The sequence below is a fragment of the Centrocercus urophasianus genome, unplaced genomic scaffold (genome assembly GCF_019232065.1).
Source record: "Centrocercus urophasianus isolate 14NV4802_14NV808 unplaced genomic scaffold, USGS_Curo_1.0 seq_29, whole genome shotgun sequence".
Taxonomy (NCBI): domain Eukaryota; kingdom Metazoa; phylum Chordata; class Aves; order Galliformes; family Phasianidae; genus Centrocercus; species Centrocercus urophasianus.
The window spans coordinates 11300009-11312586 of record NW_024884855.1 but is presented as its reverse complement, the minus strand read 5'-3'; the positions used below and the strand labels follow the sequence as shown (position 1 = coordinate 11312586).

Genomic DNA, 12578 nt, shown 5'->3' with positions numbered 1-12578 from the left:
TTCCTATTTTTTTTTTTACTAGGAAAAGGCAGAAGTTGCTTTTCAGAGCTGTTCTGTGTCACAGCGTCAAGTCTGAACTTTTTTCTTCTTGCCCTTCAGTCCACTGCATACTCAGAGCTGTGTTGTATCTGTCTTGCAAAGCTGAAAGTGCAGTTGTTGCTCTGCACATCTTGTTTCCCTTGACAAACTTCAATTCCTCTTTGTTTTTCCTTCCGCATCATATGCTCTGAGTGAAACTAAATGCTGTAAGCAGAAAGTAATTGAGCTTTTGTGATTGTATGAAACTTTTTTGATGTCTGGTCTGTTCCTTTCTACCTTAGTGCTTTATAACTTGTAAGTGCTCTCTTCTCAGTTACTTAATGTTTCTGTTGGGGACAACACGAGGATGTGGCTCACTGACAGGAATAGGAATTCAGGGATTGTTACTTAGGATTTTTTTAAAACTAACTTTACTATCTGAAAAGAGAACTATTTTTTTAAACAAAAATGCCCCTTGTTATTTAAAGTAGAAAAAAGCAGGATTACACGAGGTAGGCTTCTTTCAGGGTCACTGTTCAGGTTTCCTTCAGGTAACCTGGCTTCTAATAGCAATCCAAGTGAGTTTGATCAAAATCCGGTGATAGGAAAGGCTTTGAGGTTGAGAATTATGTTCTATTTATCCTTTCTGGATATATTGCAGCTCACTCAGATTACTGTGGAAGCATGAATATAAAGGAGTTTTACAGAGAGGACAGCCGCTTTGGTGTCAGTGAGGAATCAATATGTAAGTATAACCACTTCTGTTGCCTTCAGCCTTGGGCTGTGCGCTGTGTTGTTGCTATGATAGCAGTTTGTGCTTCGTGCCTCTGTGGAAGCTTCAGAGTAAATGCTTATTATCTAGCTTAAATGCAGAGGGCAGAAAAGTGATTCCCATTCTGTACCCTTGCCCCAGACAAGTTTTAGCCTGTTGGAATTTGATGTTTTTTGGCTTGGTAACTGCTAATGTGAAGTAGACTTGTTCACGTTGTCTTGTAACGTTCTTGATTTGATCCTGGCTTTGTCCCATTAATCATCTGTTACCACAATCAACAGGTGATGACTGTAAGGGGAAGAAACAGCTTGAAATACACACCACAGAGCACATGCAATCCTCCAGGGCTAAAAGGGTAGCAAGGACCATTTCGCACATCTTTTCTTATGCAGGTTGACTCGGACCTTTTTTATTTTGCTTTTATTTTGCATCAATCTGTTAATCATTCATATTGTTTTGTTGTTCTTATCTTTATCCATTGAGTAGACTAAAATGTACAGCCTTTGGGAAATTGATTTACTTAACATCTTTTTCATTTTGATTATTGTGCTGATATTGGCTTTTGTGCAGGCTTGGTAGGCTGCTTATGTAGTTAAAACAAAGTGTGATGAAGGCATACAGCTTGTGCTTGAGAAAGAAAATTGAGATTGCTAGCTTATTGTGCTTTGGGAAGTCCATGCTCTTGATAGGGTGGAGAGCTGCCTTTAAATAAAAGCAAGATACAAGGTATTGATATACAGATGGTTTGAATAAAGGGTTTTTAACATCTTATTTTTGTTCTAGTGATAGTCAATTTTTGCAGGAATCTTTATATAGTGATAGAATCTTCCCTGTGAGATGGGCGTTCCCTAGCTTGAATGGCAGAGGCATCAAGAATCTGTTTGAATGCTCTTTGTTCAGCAAAGGAAAATGATTTGAGACACTTCATTCACCTAAATGCTTTGCAAAATATTGGGTTGGTATACCTATAGTCCCTCAGATTAACCCAGACATGGCTGCTAATCTGAAAGTGTAGGATTACTTTCTAAGTTGATTGTTAGTTTGTTCCATAGCGAGCAGTGCTAGCTGTGCATACAGTAACTGTGGGCTTCTGGGGGGTTTCAGTTACTGCATTTTGTCTTAGCATGCTGCATTTGACTTTTGCTTTCAAAGACTCAAAACTGACATTGTATTGCTTGCATCCTGCATTCAGTAGTGAATGTCTGGTTATCAATACATAGAATTATCAGTTTTTTTCTCTAGTATTTTAAACTTTAAGTATTTCCTCTTTTTAAACACGACTGGATAGTAAATTTGGTGTAAAATCTAGAACAAGAAAGATGCATAAAAAGTAATGTGTTTAAAGCAAATTTTTATGGGAATAATTTCTTTCCATTATCAGTTGCACTTGGCTTGCTTATCTAAATGCCATGCTACAAAATGTGAACTTTGGCTGTTGTGAAGAGGGAAGTGGTTTTCTTACTGCTCAGAGGTTGTTGTCCATTACATCTATTGGTGTACAAGGGAATTCTGTTTCTAAACTGTCTTGCTTTTACTTAGATTTGTATTTATTGGTGGTTTAATTTGCTTTTAAATAGTGAGAAAAACAAGTCTGTAGATTGCTGAAGGATATGGTTTAATACTGTGCAGAGCACGTAGTGGTCAGGGGATGGAGGCTTTTCTGCTGCATGTATTCAAAGAACCTTATTTGTATGTTGCCACATAGTTAATTTGTTATAATCTAGGTTACTTTGTGCTGCACGTGTTGCAAACGGTGGGAGCAGCTGGATGGTTTGTGTCCCAGAAGGTGTTGGCTCTCCTTTGGCTGGCCATTCTTTCCCCAGGTTACTACCCTGATTTGTGTGTATGTCTGTGTGTTGCCTGTTCCTTCTTGACAGATAGGAAGTTTGCAGTAGCTGACACTAATTCTGCTTACTCTGGAGCTTGCATAACTTGAGTGTGCAAGCTGCTGTGCTGTACTGACCAAAGCATGCTTAGTGAGAGAGCATCCTTCTGCTCACAGGTGTAGTGGGACACGAGCTAGTCTGCTTCTTGAGGGACTGAGCGTGTTAACAGCCCAGATGAGGGGTGTCAAAAAGAATGGGGTGTGTTTGGTTTGGAATTTGCTTCCTGCCATGGCATTCCTCGTAGTGAACTCACTCTGCTAATCTGTGCGTTTCTTGAAGCATGCTGAGCTCGTTAGTGTGTGATAACTTGGACTTGATGTTTCTTACTGAATTTTCAGGAAGATGTTGTTGTAACCAGTGAGATTTCATCTCTTTGCATGGCTGCTATTTTTGTTGAGTAGCTGAGGTTGTAGTGCTGTCATACTGTGAGATACATCTAGATGTTAGTAATCTGTGTGTTGCTTGTGCTCGTGCATTTCTCTGCTCTGCAAAGTACTCTAGGCCACAGCTGCATGTCCCTGTTTGGTGTCCTTGAACATGTGGTGCAGTAATGTCACCTCTTTTGTCTTCCAGGGAGAGCAGCTTCTGGCATCTTCAGGTTGCTTAGAGCTGGCTGGAATCAACTTCTTGCTCTGATGTCTTTGCTGAAGGTGTTTATTCTTAGAAAGTATGTATCAATTATAAATCTTCTGTGAGCAAGTTCTGTTCCCAGTTATCAGATGAAATATGGTAATATGGCTTCTTGCAAACTTTCTTCTCTTTCTCTAGATGCCTTCCAAAGGTTTCCAGGCTATTGCTGTTTCTCATCCCACTGCTGTTTCTACTAGGTATGTGAACTTACAGATTTCATAGCAATCAGTGTATGCTTACTGCTGCTTCAGCAAAGGAGTACTTCTGGTTGGACTGTGGCATCATGGGGAAGATACAGAAGCTAAAAAGCCAAGTTTTGGTTTGTGAACAGTTTGTGAATGATTCCAGAAAGTACTGGTGTGTCAGCAGGTTCTTGTTTCACGAAACTTCAATTTCTTAGAGCTTTTCAGACATAGCAAGTAATTGCAAAAACACTGCAGTGTGTTGCTCCTTTTCAGAGGAGCAGCACTGAGCTCATGAAAAATCAGCTTTTCATTGTGTCAACCTGCATAAAAGCTGAGGGCTTTTGGTTGCTGTCAGTGTGTTTATGGTTTTTTATTAATGCATTCTTTCTCTCCATGCTTACTTTGCTTGAAATACCTTAGATTAGCTGGCAATGTTCCAGGCCAGTTGTCTTCTTTGAAAGAAACTCCTATTGAAAGTATTTACTGAAGACACTGAGCTATTTTTGAGAAGCATTTTTGTGTCTTTTTATATCCTCAAAAAACTCAGAGACATGAGGAGCTGTATGGAGAATAAGAAAGCAAGAAGATATTCTGTGTAGAAAATGCTGTTTCTTCTCACTAAAATATTGCAGAAATAAGTACAATCTTTGTCAAATTCTATGTTTTCATGGAAGCATAAATTTTCTCAGACTTCTGCTAGGCATTATGCAGTGTGGTGTGTAGTAAATAGGGTATAAGGCAAGATGTTTTCCAGTAAGGTAAAAATTGTCAGTGAGTTATGGCCTGTCATATTCAACAGGTGAGATCTGTGTCCCAGGGCAGCAGTAGCATAAGATTAAGGTTAAGAACATATCATATATAAGCAGGAATCACCTGCAAGTGGTACTGATACTGCCTAATGCTTCTGGGTGCTTACCTTAACAGTTTTGAAATTGCCTCATGTAGATAACTTTTATTCAGGCTGGAGTAGTTTACTGTGTGGCAAAACATAAAATAATTTGTAGATTGAACTCCCTTTTTTGCTTTTGTTTTTGCTCACTGAAGGTTTATGGTTCTGGGGGTTTGACAGCTTTGTTGCACTGTTGCCTCTGTTAAACTGGACGAGAATTGATAAAGTGCAGAGCACAGATGACTCTATTTATGTTCCTGGTCCACAACCTGATTCTTCTCACTCTGTACAGCCTCCAAAGGTAAGGGAGAACAGCCTGGGTGAGAACTTTCCCTTCAGACCTCTTAACTCCCCTCTTTGGCATTTTGCAATAGCCACTGGACACCCAAGAGTAATAAAAATTATTTTTATATGTTAAACAAATGAATCTTTCTGCCTTAGGATACCATAAATATATTTGATTCTGCTCGTATAAATGAGCTGGAAAAGCAGATGGCCTTCGTGTCTGACAGATGCCACCATCATGATGAAGAATATAGCAAAGTGCTGCATCTACTCCATAATCTTCAAGATCAGGTTGCCCAGATGGGTGACAGAAATGAAATCTTGAAGCTAATAAGAAATGTGATGGATCAACATCTTAAAGATAAGAGGCTGGAGGAAAAGGTAACGGTAAGTCACTTACTGACCATTTCTGAGACTGATCAGAGCTCTGTTCTGTTAATGCTGTTGATCAGTGATGTGACTTCTTAGGATTCTCTTTGTGGGGTGGAGTTGACTTATCCTGTCATTTACTGTGTAACAGTTATTTAGCATTCTTGAAAGCTTTGGTCACAGAATGAATGAAACACCATTTTAGCAAAGCACTTTGTACTCAAAGTATGCTGCCTTTTTCTTTCCTGGTTTTAAGACTGACTTCCTGGCTTTACATCAAGAGCACAACTTGCGCATCGTAACGTTGGAAGATCTTCTTAGAAAACTCTCTGCTGAGTTTAAGGTATGAAAGTCAGCTTTTCTAGCTAGATATAATACTAATGTTCTGATGAAATAGGCAACAAACTATTTATTTTCTTCTGTCCTCAAACCTAGTTTACTTCACACTAGCTTTGAACATTTGTTTCACTGCATGAAACAACGCGTTGTTTCGCTGCTAGTGTTCTTTCTTTTCTCCATTCTTGGCAGTGTTTTCAGTTCAAAGGTTAAAAATTGACCAGGAAGGTGGGTGATATTTGGAATAAAATCTTACTGTATGGAGGCACAAAGAGAAGTAGGAACACAGCCTCGTATAGGTGGTGCTAGAATGTCTCACTTTTTCACTTGATTCACTTGTTTTTTTTGTCTGTCACTTGTGTTATTGTGTCAAACCAAACTTCTGTTCTTGTTTTCAGGACATTCAGAAGGAACTTGAAATAGCCAAAGCAAAAGCAATTAGGTATGAGCACTTAATTTTTTGTCTAGCTTTGAAGCTCACTAATGATGATAGGCTTTTTTTTTTTTTTAATACAGCTATCAGTTATTAGTTATGACAGACTTCTTGTGCTTTTACAGACATGTAAGATTTCTTCCTCAAACTGCTTAGTATACAGTGGTTGGTTTTGATGCATCTTATATTTTTAACTTTTTAAATCTTATCAACTCTCACTTTCAGCCATGGTTTTGGTTTGTCAGATAAACTGCTGCCTGCTAACATCCAGTGTAGTATCAGGAAAAAAAAACCACAGAATTTCACTAAGTAGTTCCCTGTTGGGAGGAGAAAACACTGACTTTGTGAATTCTTATTTTTACACTTAATTGAAATAGCTTTGGAATGTTGGCTACTGCTTTCCATAGCACACACTGAGTGCTGATAAGCACAGGTTACACAACTACTGCTCACAGGCTCAGCTGAAGACAGTAACTTCATAGGTAGGTGTTAAGGTAACTTGAAACTTGCTCTAATCAGTGCCCAGTTCAAGCAAGTAAAGCTTGGCTGGTCTGCCAAACCAGAACTCTGTATCTGTCTGAGTTACTGAGTTGTCAGTGGGATGATGTCCTGAAAGTCATTGCTTCTGGATTTGTTCAGAATTCTGAAATATTTTACTTCTATTATCTTCATCCTAAGGATCTGAAAGCCTTCAAGGAACTGCAAGCTTATGATGTCTATCTCAATGGATAACTGAACTAGGAAAGCACTTTATATTTAGACAAATGTATTCTCATGCCTTTAGAATTTGATGGAATGATTGAAACTAATTGTTTCCTAATTTTTGGCTATTTGTTTTTGTCAGAGATGGTGATGAACATAATCAACTCTTATCCAGAGTTAAAAAGCTGGAACTAGAGTTGTCTCAAGTGAAATCAGAGCTGTCAACTGGAGAAAGTGTGAAGACAAGTTATGAGAAAATAGATGTTATTCATGAAAAAGTAAGTTCTGGCAACCATCCTAGTGAAAGTCAGACTAGATTTTGTTCACAAACTTTTAAAAGGCACTGCTAAAGTGATATAGGAGTAATATTCATCTTAAGAAAACAGTAGTGCTTCATGGAGTGGTACTATGATCTTTTTTTCCCCATTATTGGTAGCACTTTACTAGGTGAGCTTGTGGTCTGTTTTTCACAATGGCAGCTTCATTTGCATTTGAGATAATGCAGTGCCAGTTGAATGCAGGGTACTTTGCTGTATAGTGCCATCTCATGCAAATGTGGAAAAGGAACTCATGTAAGCAATAGCTAGGTTTGTCATCTGGAACTTCTGTTAAAAATCATGCTTTATTTCTTTAAACTTCTGTAAGGTTCAGTTTGAGTGTAGTCAATAAAATGCAGCAGTCCTTAAGTTCTTATTTTAGTCCAAGTTGATATTCCAGTGTTATCACGAGTTCTTTTATCTATGTGTACAAAATCAAAGTATGCCATAGGTGAATAGTCACTGAAGTGACTGCTTTATTAGACCTGATAAGTGTACTGCTCCCCTTAGAGTTGCCACAGTCCCTTGGAACTGTTGCAATCAACTTTTCTATTCTGAACCATCAGTCAGACTTCCTTACATAAAGCCCTTCATTAGCAGGACTTTTAGCTGCTCCCAACTCAGTGAAGCCTCCTGTTTCCATGTCTTCTGCATAATTACCTGGTCTGATACTCTAGTGTAAGTCACTGCAGTTAAAACACATGCAAAAGCTGGCTTTCTCTGTAATACTGGAAGGATGTATTGACTTCATATGTGTCTACTAGATGGACTTCATAAACCATTAAGTAATACTAATCATTTCTATTCCAATTGTTGGTGAATAGGTAGATGCCCAGGTTAAAGAATCTGTCAAGATGATGGTTTTTGGTGATCAGCACAAGGACTTTCCTGAATCGCTTCTCCAGTGGCTTACATCCAATTTTGTGACCAGAAGTGATCTGCAAACTTTGCTGCAGGATCTGGAGTTGCAAATTCTCAAGAATATCACCCTGCAGATGGCTGTAACAAACCAAAGAATAACATCTGAAGTAGTAACAAATGCTGTGAATAACGCAGGGATTTCTGGAATCACAGAAGCAGTGAGTCAGCTCAAGTGCTGAGTTCAATAAAATTGTCCTTTACATGCATTTAGTGGAACACAGCTGTCTATGTCAATGTTAATGATTTGAAGAGGTGCCTGAAAGATTAATTGAAATGGGCAAACTATGGGAAATTGAGTGCACTCTTACGCCAGTTGTTGTCTACTCTGAACGTGCCTTTTTTTTCCCCAAAAAAGTCTGCTATCTTGAGTACAGAAGAATTCCCAAATGATGTGGGCAGATGGGGGGAGGGTAGAGAATCCCAGTTCTGAAGAGAACATCAGGCAAGACGTAGTATGAATTTGTTTTGAGCCGTTTGCTCAAGCATTTACAAACACACTTTATGTTGACTGAGGCTCTCAAAGATTTGCAGTAGAGTGCAGCATCTCAGAAGGGTGTTTGCCACTTGTCATGTGAATGTATCAGCTCTTGTCACTTCATATTGTCTTTCCTTTCTGTTCTTCTGTGTCCACCTGTAGCAAGCACAGATCATTGTAAACAATGCATTGAAGCTGTACTCCCAAGACAAGACTGGGATGGTGGATTTTGCCTTAGAATCTGGAGGTAAACATAAGAAATACTATAATATTAAGGAAAATGGTATACTTCCAATAAAAACAGATCTAAATAATTGAGAGCCACAAATCTGTGTGTGTGAAGGGACTGAACATCACTGAACTTATTATGGAAAGTGTACAATCTTTCAGTCTTCTGAAGTGAAAAATCTGTAATGATTACTTAAAATAATGTTGTATTTGACAGAAGCAGAGCATTGGAAAGTTAGAACAGTATTCGAGATTAATGAAACCTTTCGTATTTGGTTGAGTTCTTGTTGTTTTTTAAGGGGGGGAAATAAAAAGCCTTTAGGAAGGAATGAAAAACTGCTTCTGCTAACCTGGTTTTGTCTTTTTTTAAGGCGGCAGCATTTTGAGTACTCGCTGTTCTGAAACCTATGAGACAAAAACAGCGTTAATTAGCCTCTTTGGAATTCCTCTGTGGTACTTCTCTCAGTCTCCCAGAGTTGTTATTCAGGTAATTAAAAGTAAAGTAAACAAGTTCAGCAGTGTTATTTTGTGTTGAGTGTCCTGGGGTGGTTTTTGGGTGCTTTGTGTTTTTCTGTGATACGCTGCTCCTCTGGGGTGGGGAGGATGAGGTCGGGGTACTTTGAACTTTGTTCTGAGAGTGTGATTATTCTTGAAGGCCCTTGGCGTTGCTTAAGGCCCTTCTTTAACAAAACTAAGGCTCTCATAGCAGCCTTGGTGCTGCACTGGATTTCTGCAAAATGTGGGCACTGTGAGGCTCCTGTTAGAAAGCAGTCTTCAAGAGAGTGCTGGCAGTTCAGGTGGATCCGCTGCCTTTGTGATGAACACAATTAAAACTGCAACCCCTGTCTTCCATTCTATTGTATAGTCCTTCTAACACAAAGTATCATTTCATGTTTGGTCTTTGGAGGCAGGATTGGACTTGTGGTTAGGAATGGAGTTATTCAGTAACCAGTAAAACACACAATAACTTGTTCTGCCACTTATTATCGTTTTAAGACCAGTAATTCAGAATTCATTGCAAAAACAAAATGCAACAAATGTTTATGTTCTTTCTTGTCCTGTTCTTTCCACACCTTTCTGTCTACTTGCCCTGAAATCTGTTCAGCCGGACATGTATCCAGGAAACTGCTGGGCTTTCAAGGGATCAGAGGGATATCTTGTAGTTAGACTTTCCATGAAGATCTATCCTACTGCCTTCTCCTTGGAACACATACCAAAAACACTTTCACCATCAGGAAATATCACCAGTGCTCCTAGGAAGTTTTCAGTATATGTAAGTCTTGAGTTTTAAACTGTTGGTGTTTATAAAGAGTACTTGTTGTATATCCTGGGAATAATGAGGGAGAACAGCTAAGAAGAGAAAGCGGTGTTTCAGTTTTTGCTGTTAGAATTGTTCATATTCTTGATGAGCTTCGGGATCTAGAAACAAGTGCTAGAAGTAGTTTGGAGGGATATTTATTCTCCTCATGCTTGTTAGAATTGTGAACTTCTGTGAAGGGAGGTAGCAGTTCTGTTTGTCATGAGCAGGTCATATTTTGCAGTGCGATGGCAGTAAATCAGCTCCTTAATTCCTGCTATAAAAGTTAAGGAGTTTGTATGTTTTCACAGTCAAACATAGCAGGAACTGAATGTACAGCTTGTCTGAACAAGCACTGAGTTGCACGGGAAACATTCTAATCCTTGCATGGTAGATTTCTGGATGCTACTTGTTGATCCTCAGTTACAGAAATATGCTTCTACAGTTTCAATACTTGAGAGAAACAAATCTTTATCTCATTGTTACAGGGCTTAGATGATGAATATCAAGAGGAGGGCACGTTTCTGGGACAGTATGTCTATGACCAAGAAGGGGAGCCGCTGCAGATGTTTACAGTGGTAAGTTTGGGTAAGATGAGATTTAAAGTGTCAGGAGAGACTCGTTTTTAATGGCAGTACTCAATGACCTGTGAAGAGAAGGGCTGCATTCTCTGTTGGGCAATGTAAAAACAGATGTAGGAAGTATTTCTCTATTTGCATCAAAACCCATCATCTAAATAGATAAGATGGAATGTTTCTGCTGTCTGGACACAACTGGTGTGAAAGTAACAAACTTATGAAGAATCAGCTTCACACTTATTCTGTTCCCTTAACAAGCAAGGAGCAAACAAATTAGGAAAGCTCTGTTCAAAGTGTTAAAAATTTCCCAAGCCATAACTTAATTACTAATAAGAGTGAGTTGCAGAAAGCAAGTTTGATGAGAATGCAGCTTTGGTTGTGGCAGTTTATACTAGAGAGCTAACTCTAGTTTGTGTGTTTGCTCTTTCTTTCTCCAGGAGAAAAGTGAAAACGCATTCCAGATAGTGGAACTGAGAATTCTGTCTAACTGGGGACATGCAGAGTATACCTGCCTTTATCGGTTCAGAGTGCATGGGAAGCCTGCTGAATAATCCCCTACACTACAGCGTGGGTTGCTTTGTTGTACATTTTGTTTGCAATCTGTATATACTGGACAGCCTACAACACTGGAATCTTTGAAGGACGAGGGTGTGAGATATATTCTGCAGAGCTACCAGTCCTCTGATAAAGACTGTCAGCAGAACTGTATAAAATAAAACTCACTTGCTCTAATGCTCAGCTTGTAATTGCCAGCTAGCTTTATATTTTTGTGTCCATGCTGAGAGAAGTAATGCATGCAAACGACTCTGGTTCATAAAGCCCAGTTAGCAATCAGGTGATACCTATTTTATTACAAATGAATGTATGTGTTTTTTGCTTTTTTTTTGCTTTTTTTTTGCTTTTTTTTTTTTTTTTTTTTTTTTTAAGAATAAACCACACTTTCAGCAACTAGGATTTTTTTTCTTTTAATTCAGGGCTCAACAGCATATTTGTTAGCTTAACACTGCAAGCCAAATAATGTCATGGAGTTTAAACAGCCTGTGGCTACAGGTGTCCTTCAGTTGACTTTGTTTTGACCTGCTGGGGGATCCTAAAGGGCTTCTTCAATAAATGTTGACTGTAATAAATACTGCTGTCAGGGAAAGTTAACACAACCAAAATTAATTTAAACACCAGCGCCTGAGAATGCTTTACTGTAACTTGTGGCCATGGGTTGCTTTAAAATTCAGGGATAACTTCAAGTTATTTTAAGGGTTTTTACCATGGCAACTTGATGAGCTTGTTTAATTGCTGTATGTGAATGTTTACTAAGCAGTTTAACAGTTTTATCAGCTCTTCTCACTTAGTACACTGAAGCTGATTTGGAACTTAACCCTAGAGAAGAACTATCTTAATTCCTCAGAAATTCTCTCCTTGGGACAATAATTCCTTACATCTGATGGTCGGTAAATGTTGTACTGCAATAATGCAGCACAGGGAAAATGGGGCTGTGGAGTCTCATCAGTACAAAGTAATGGTGTCCAGTAGGTGGGCATGCAAAGCTTTGTACACAACACGAGCTGAGGCTGCTCTAGGGCCCCCCTTTAGCATCACTACTTTTACAGATCCTTTTCAGAAAAGACTCCTACATGCACTTGGTGTGCAGAACTTTTATCTGGTTGTTCCCATGCATTTTATGACCTGTGAACAGTTAACACAGGGAGCTGCTGACTGGTTTTCTGAATAGAGTTCTGTATGTTGCACAACAGTCCTCCGATGTTTCAACACAGTCTCTGCATGGAGAACTCTTCCCTTGAGCTGCAGCCTGCGGCCCATGCAGAGGAGCTGCGTTGTATGTACAGGTGTTTTAATATGTTACATATTTAAATTAGAATTATCCTGTATAAATTGGAATTGGGTAGTGGGAGTATTTTGAATAACACTAACTTATTTTTTAAAGAAGCGAGATAGGACTTTGTGCAATGTATTTTTGTAAATGCTTTTCAAATCGTCTGTTCTTCGCTGCCTCCAAACTGACGAGATGCTATGGAAATGTTTAAATAAAGAGTTTTAATTTTTTCAAAGTGCATGTAATATTTGAAACAAAATAAAGCTTTGGTTTGGGTTTTTTTTTCCGTATCTTCGATGATCTCTTTGAATAATTAACGCCTCCCTCCTCTCCGCGTCAAAGCCCGGCTTGAAGCAGCCGTGCTGCAGCACTGAGGCTCCGAGCCTCCGGCCGCAGCCCTGCGGGCTGTGGGCGGAGCGCCGCCCGCTG

General features: G+C 39.1%; 1 protein-coding gene across 7 annotated transcripts in view; it reads left to right on the top strand.

Annotated features, from left to right (window-relative positions):
* The window catches only part of SUN1 (Sad1 and UNC84 domain containing 1), a 28356-nt gene extending 15969 nt beyond the window's left edge, over positions 1–12387 (top strand). For 4 of the 7 annotated variants that reach the window (XM_042827581.1, XM_042827576.1, XM_042827582.1 and 1 more), the window contains 16 exons: positions 680–763; positions 1072–1182; positions 2515–2613; positions 3250–3343; positions 3445–3503; positions 4536–4681; positions 4822–5052; positions 5291–5377; positions 5769–5812; positions 6648–6783; positions 7647–7901; positions 8381–8465; positions 8818–8933; positions 9552–9719; positions 10232–10321; positions 10759–12387. In XM_042827581.1, coding sequence (XP_042683515.1) covers positions 680–763; positions 1072–1182; positions 2515–2613; positions 3250–3343; positions 3445–3503; positions 4536–4681; positions 4822–5052; positions 5291–5377; positions 5769–5812; positions 6648–6783; positions 7647–7901; positions 8381–8465; positions 8818–8933; positions 9552–9719; positions 10232–10321; positions 10759–10872 — 1919 coding nt within the window. In that variant the 3' untranslated portion in view covers positions 10873–12387. The remainder of the gene's footprint in view (positions 1–679; positions 764–1071; positions 1183–2514; positions 2614–3249; positions 3344–3444; positions 3504–4535; positions 4682–4821; positions 5053–5290; positions 5378–5768; positions 5813–6647; positions 6784–7646; positions 7902–8380; positions 8466–8817; positions 8934–9551; positions 9720–10231; positions 10322–10758) is intronic. The other 3 variants (XM_042827580.1, XM_042827579.1, XM_042827583.1) reach the window with 3 other exon arrangements.
* Positions 12388–12578: the final 191 nt, after the last annotated feature.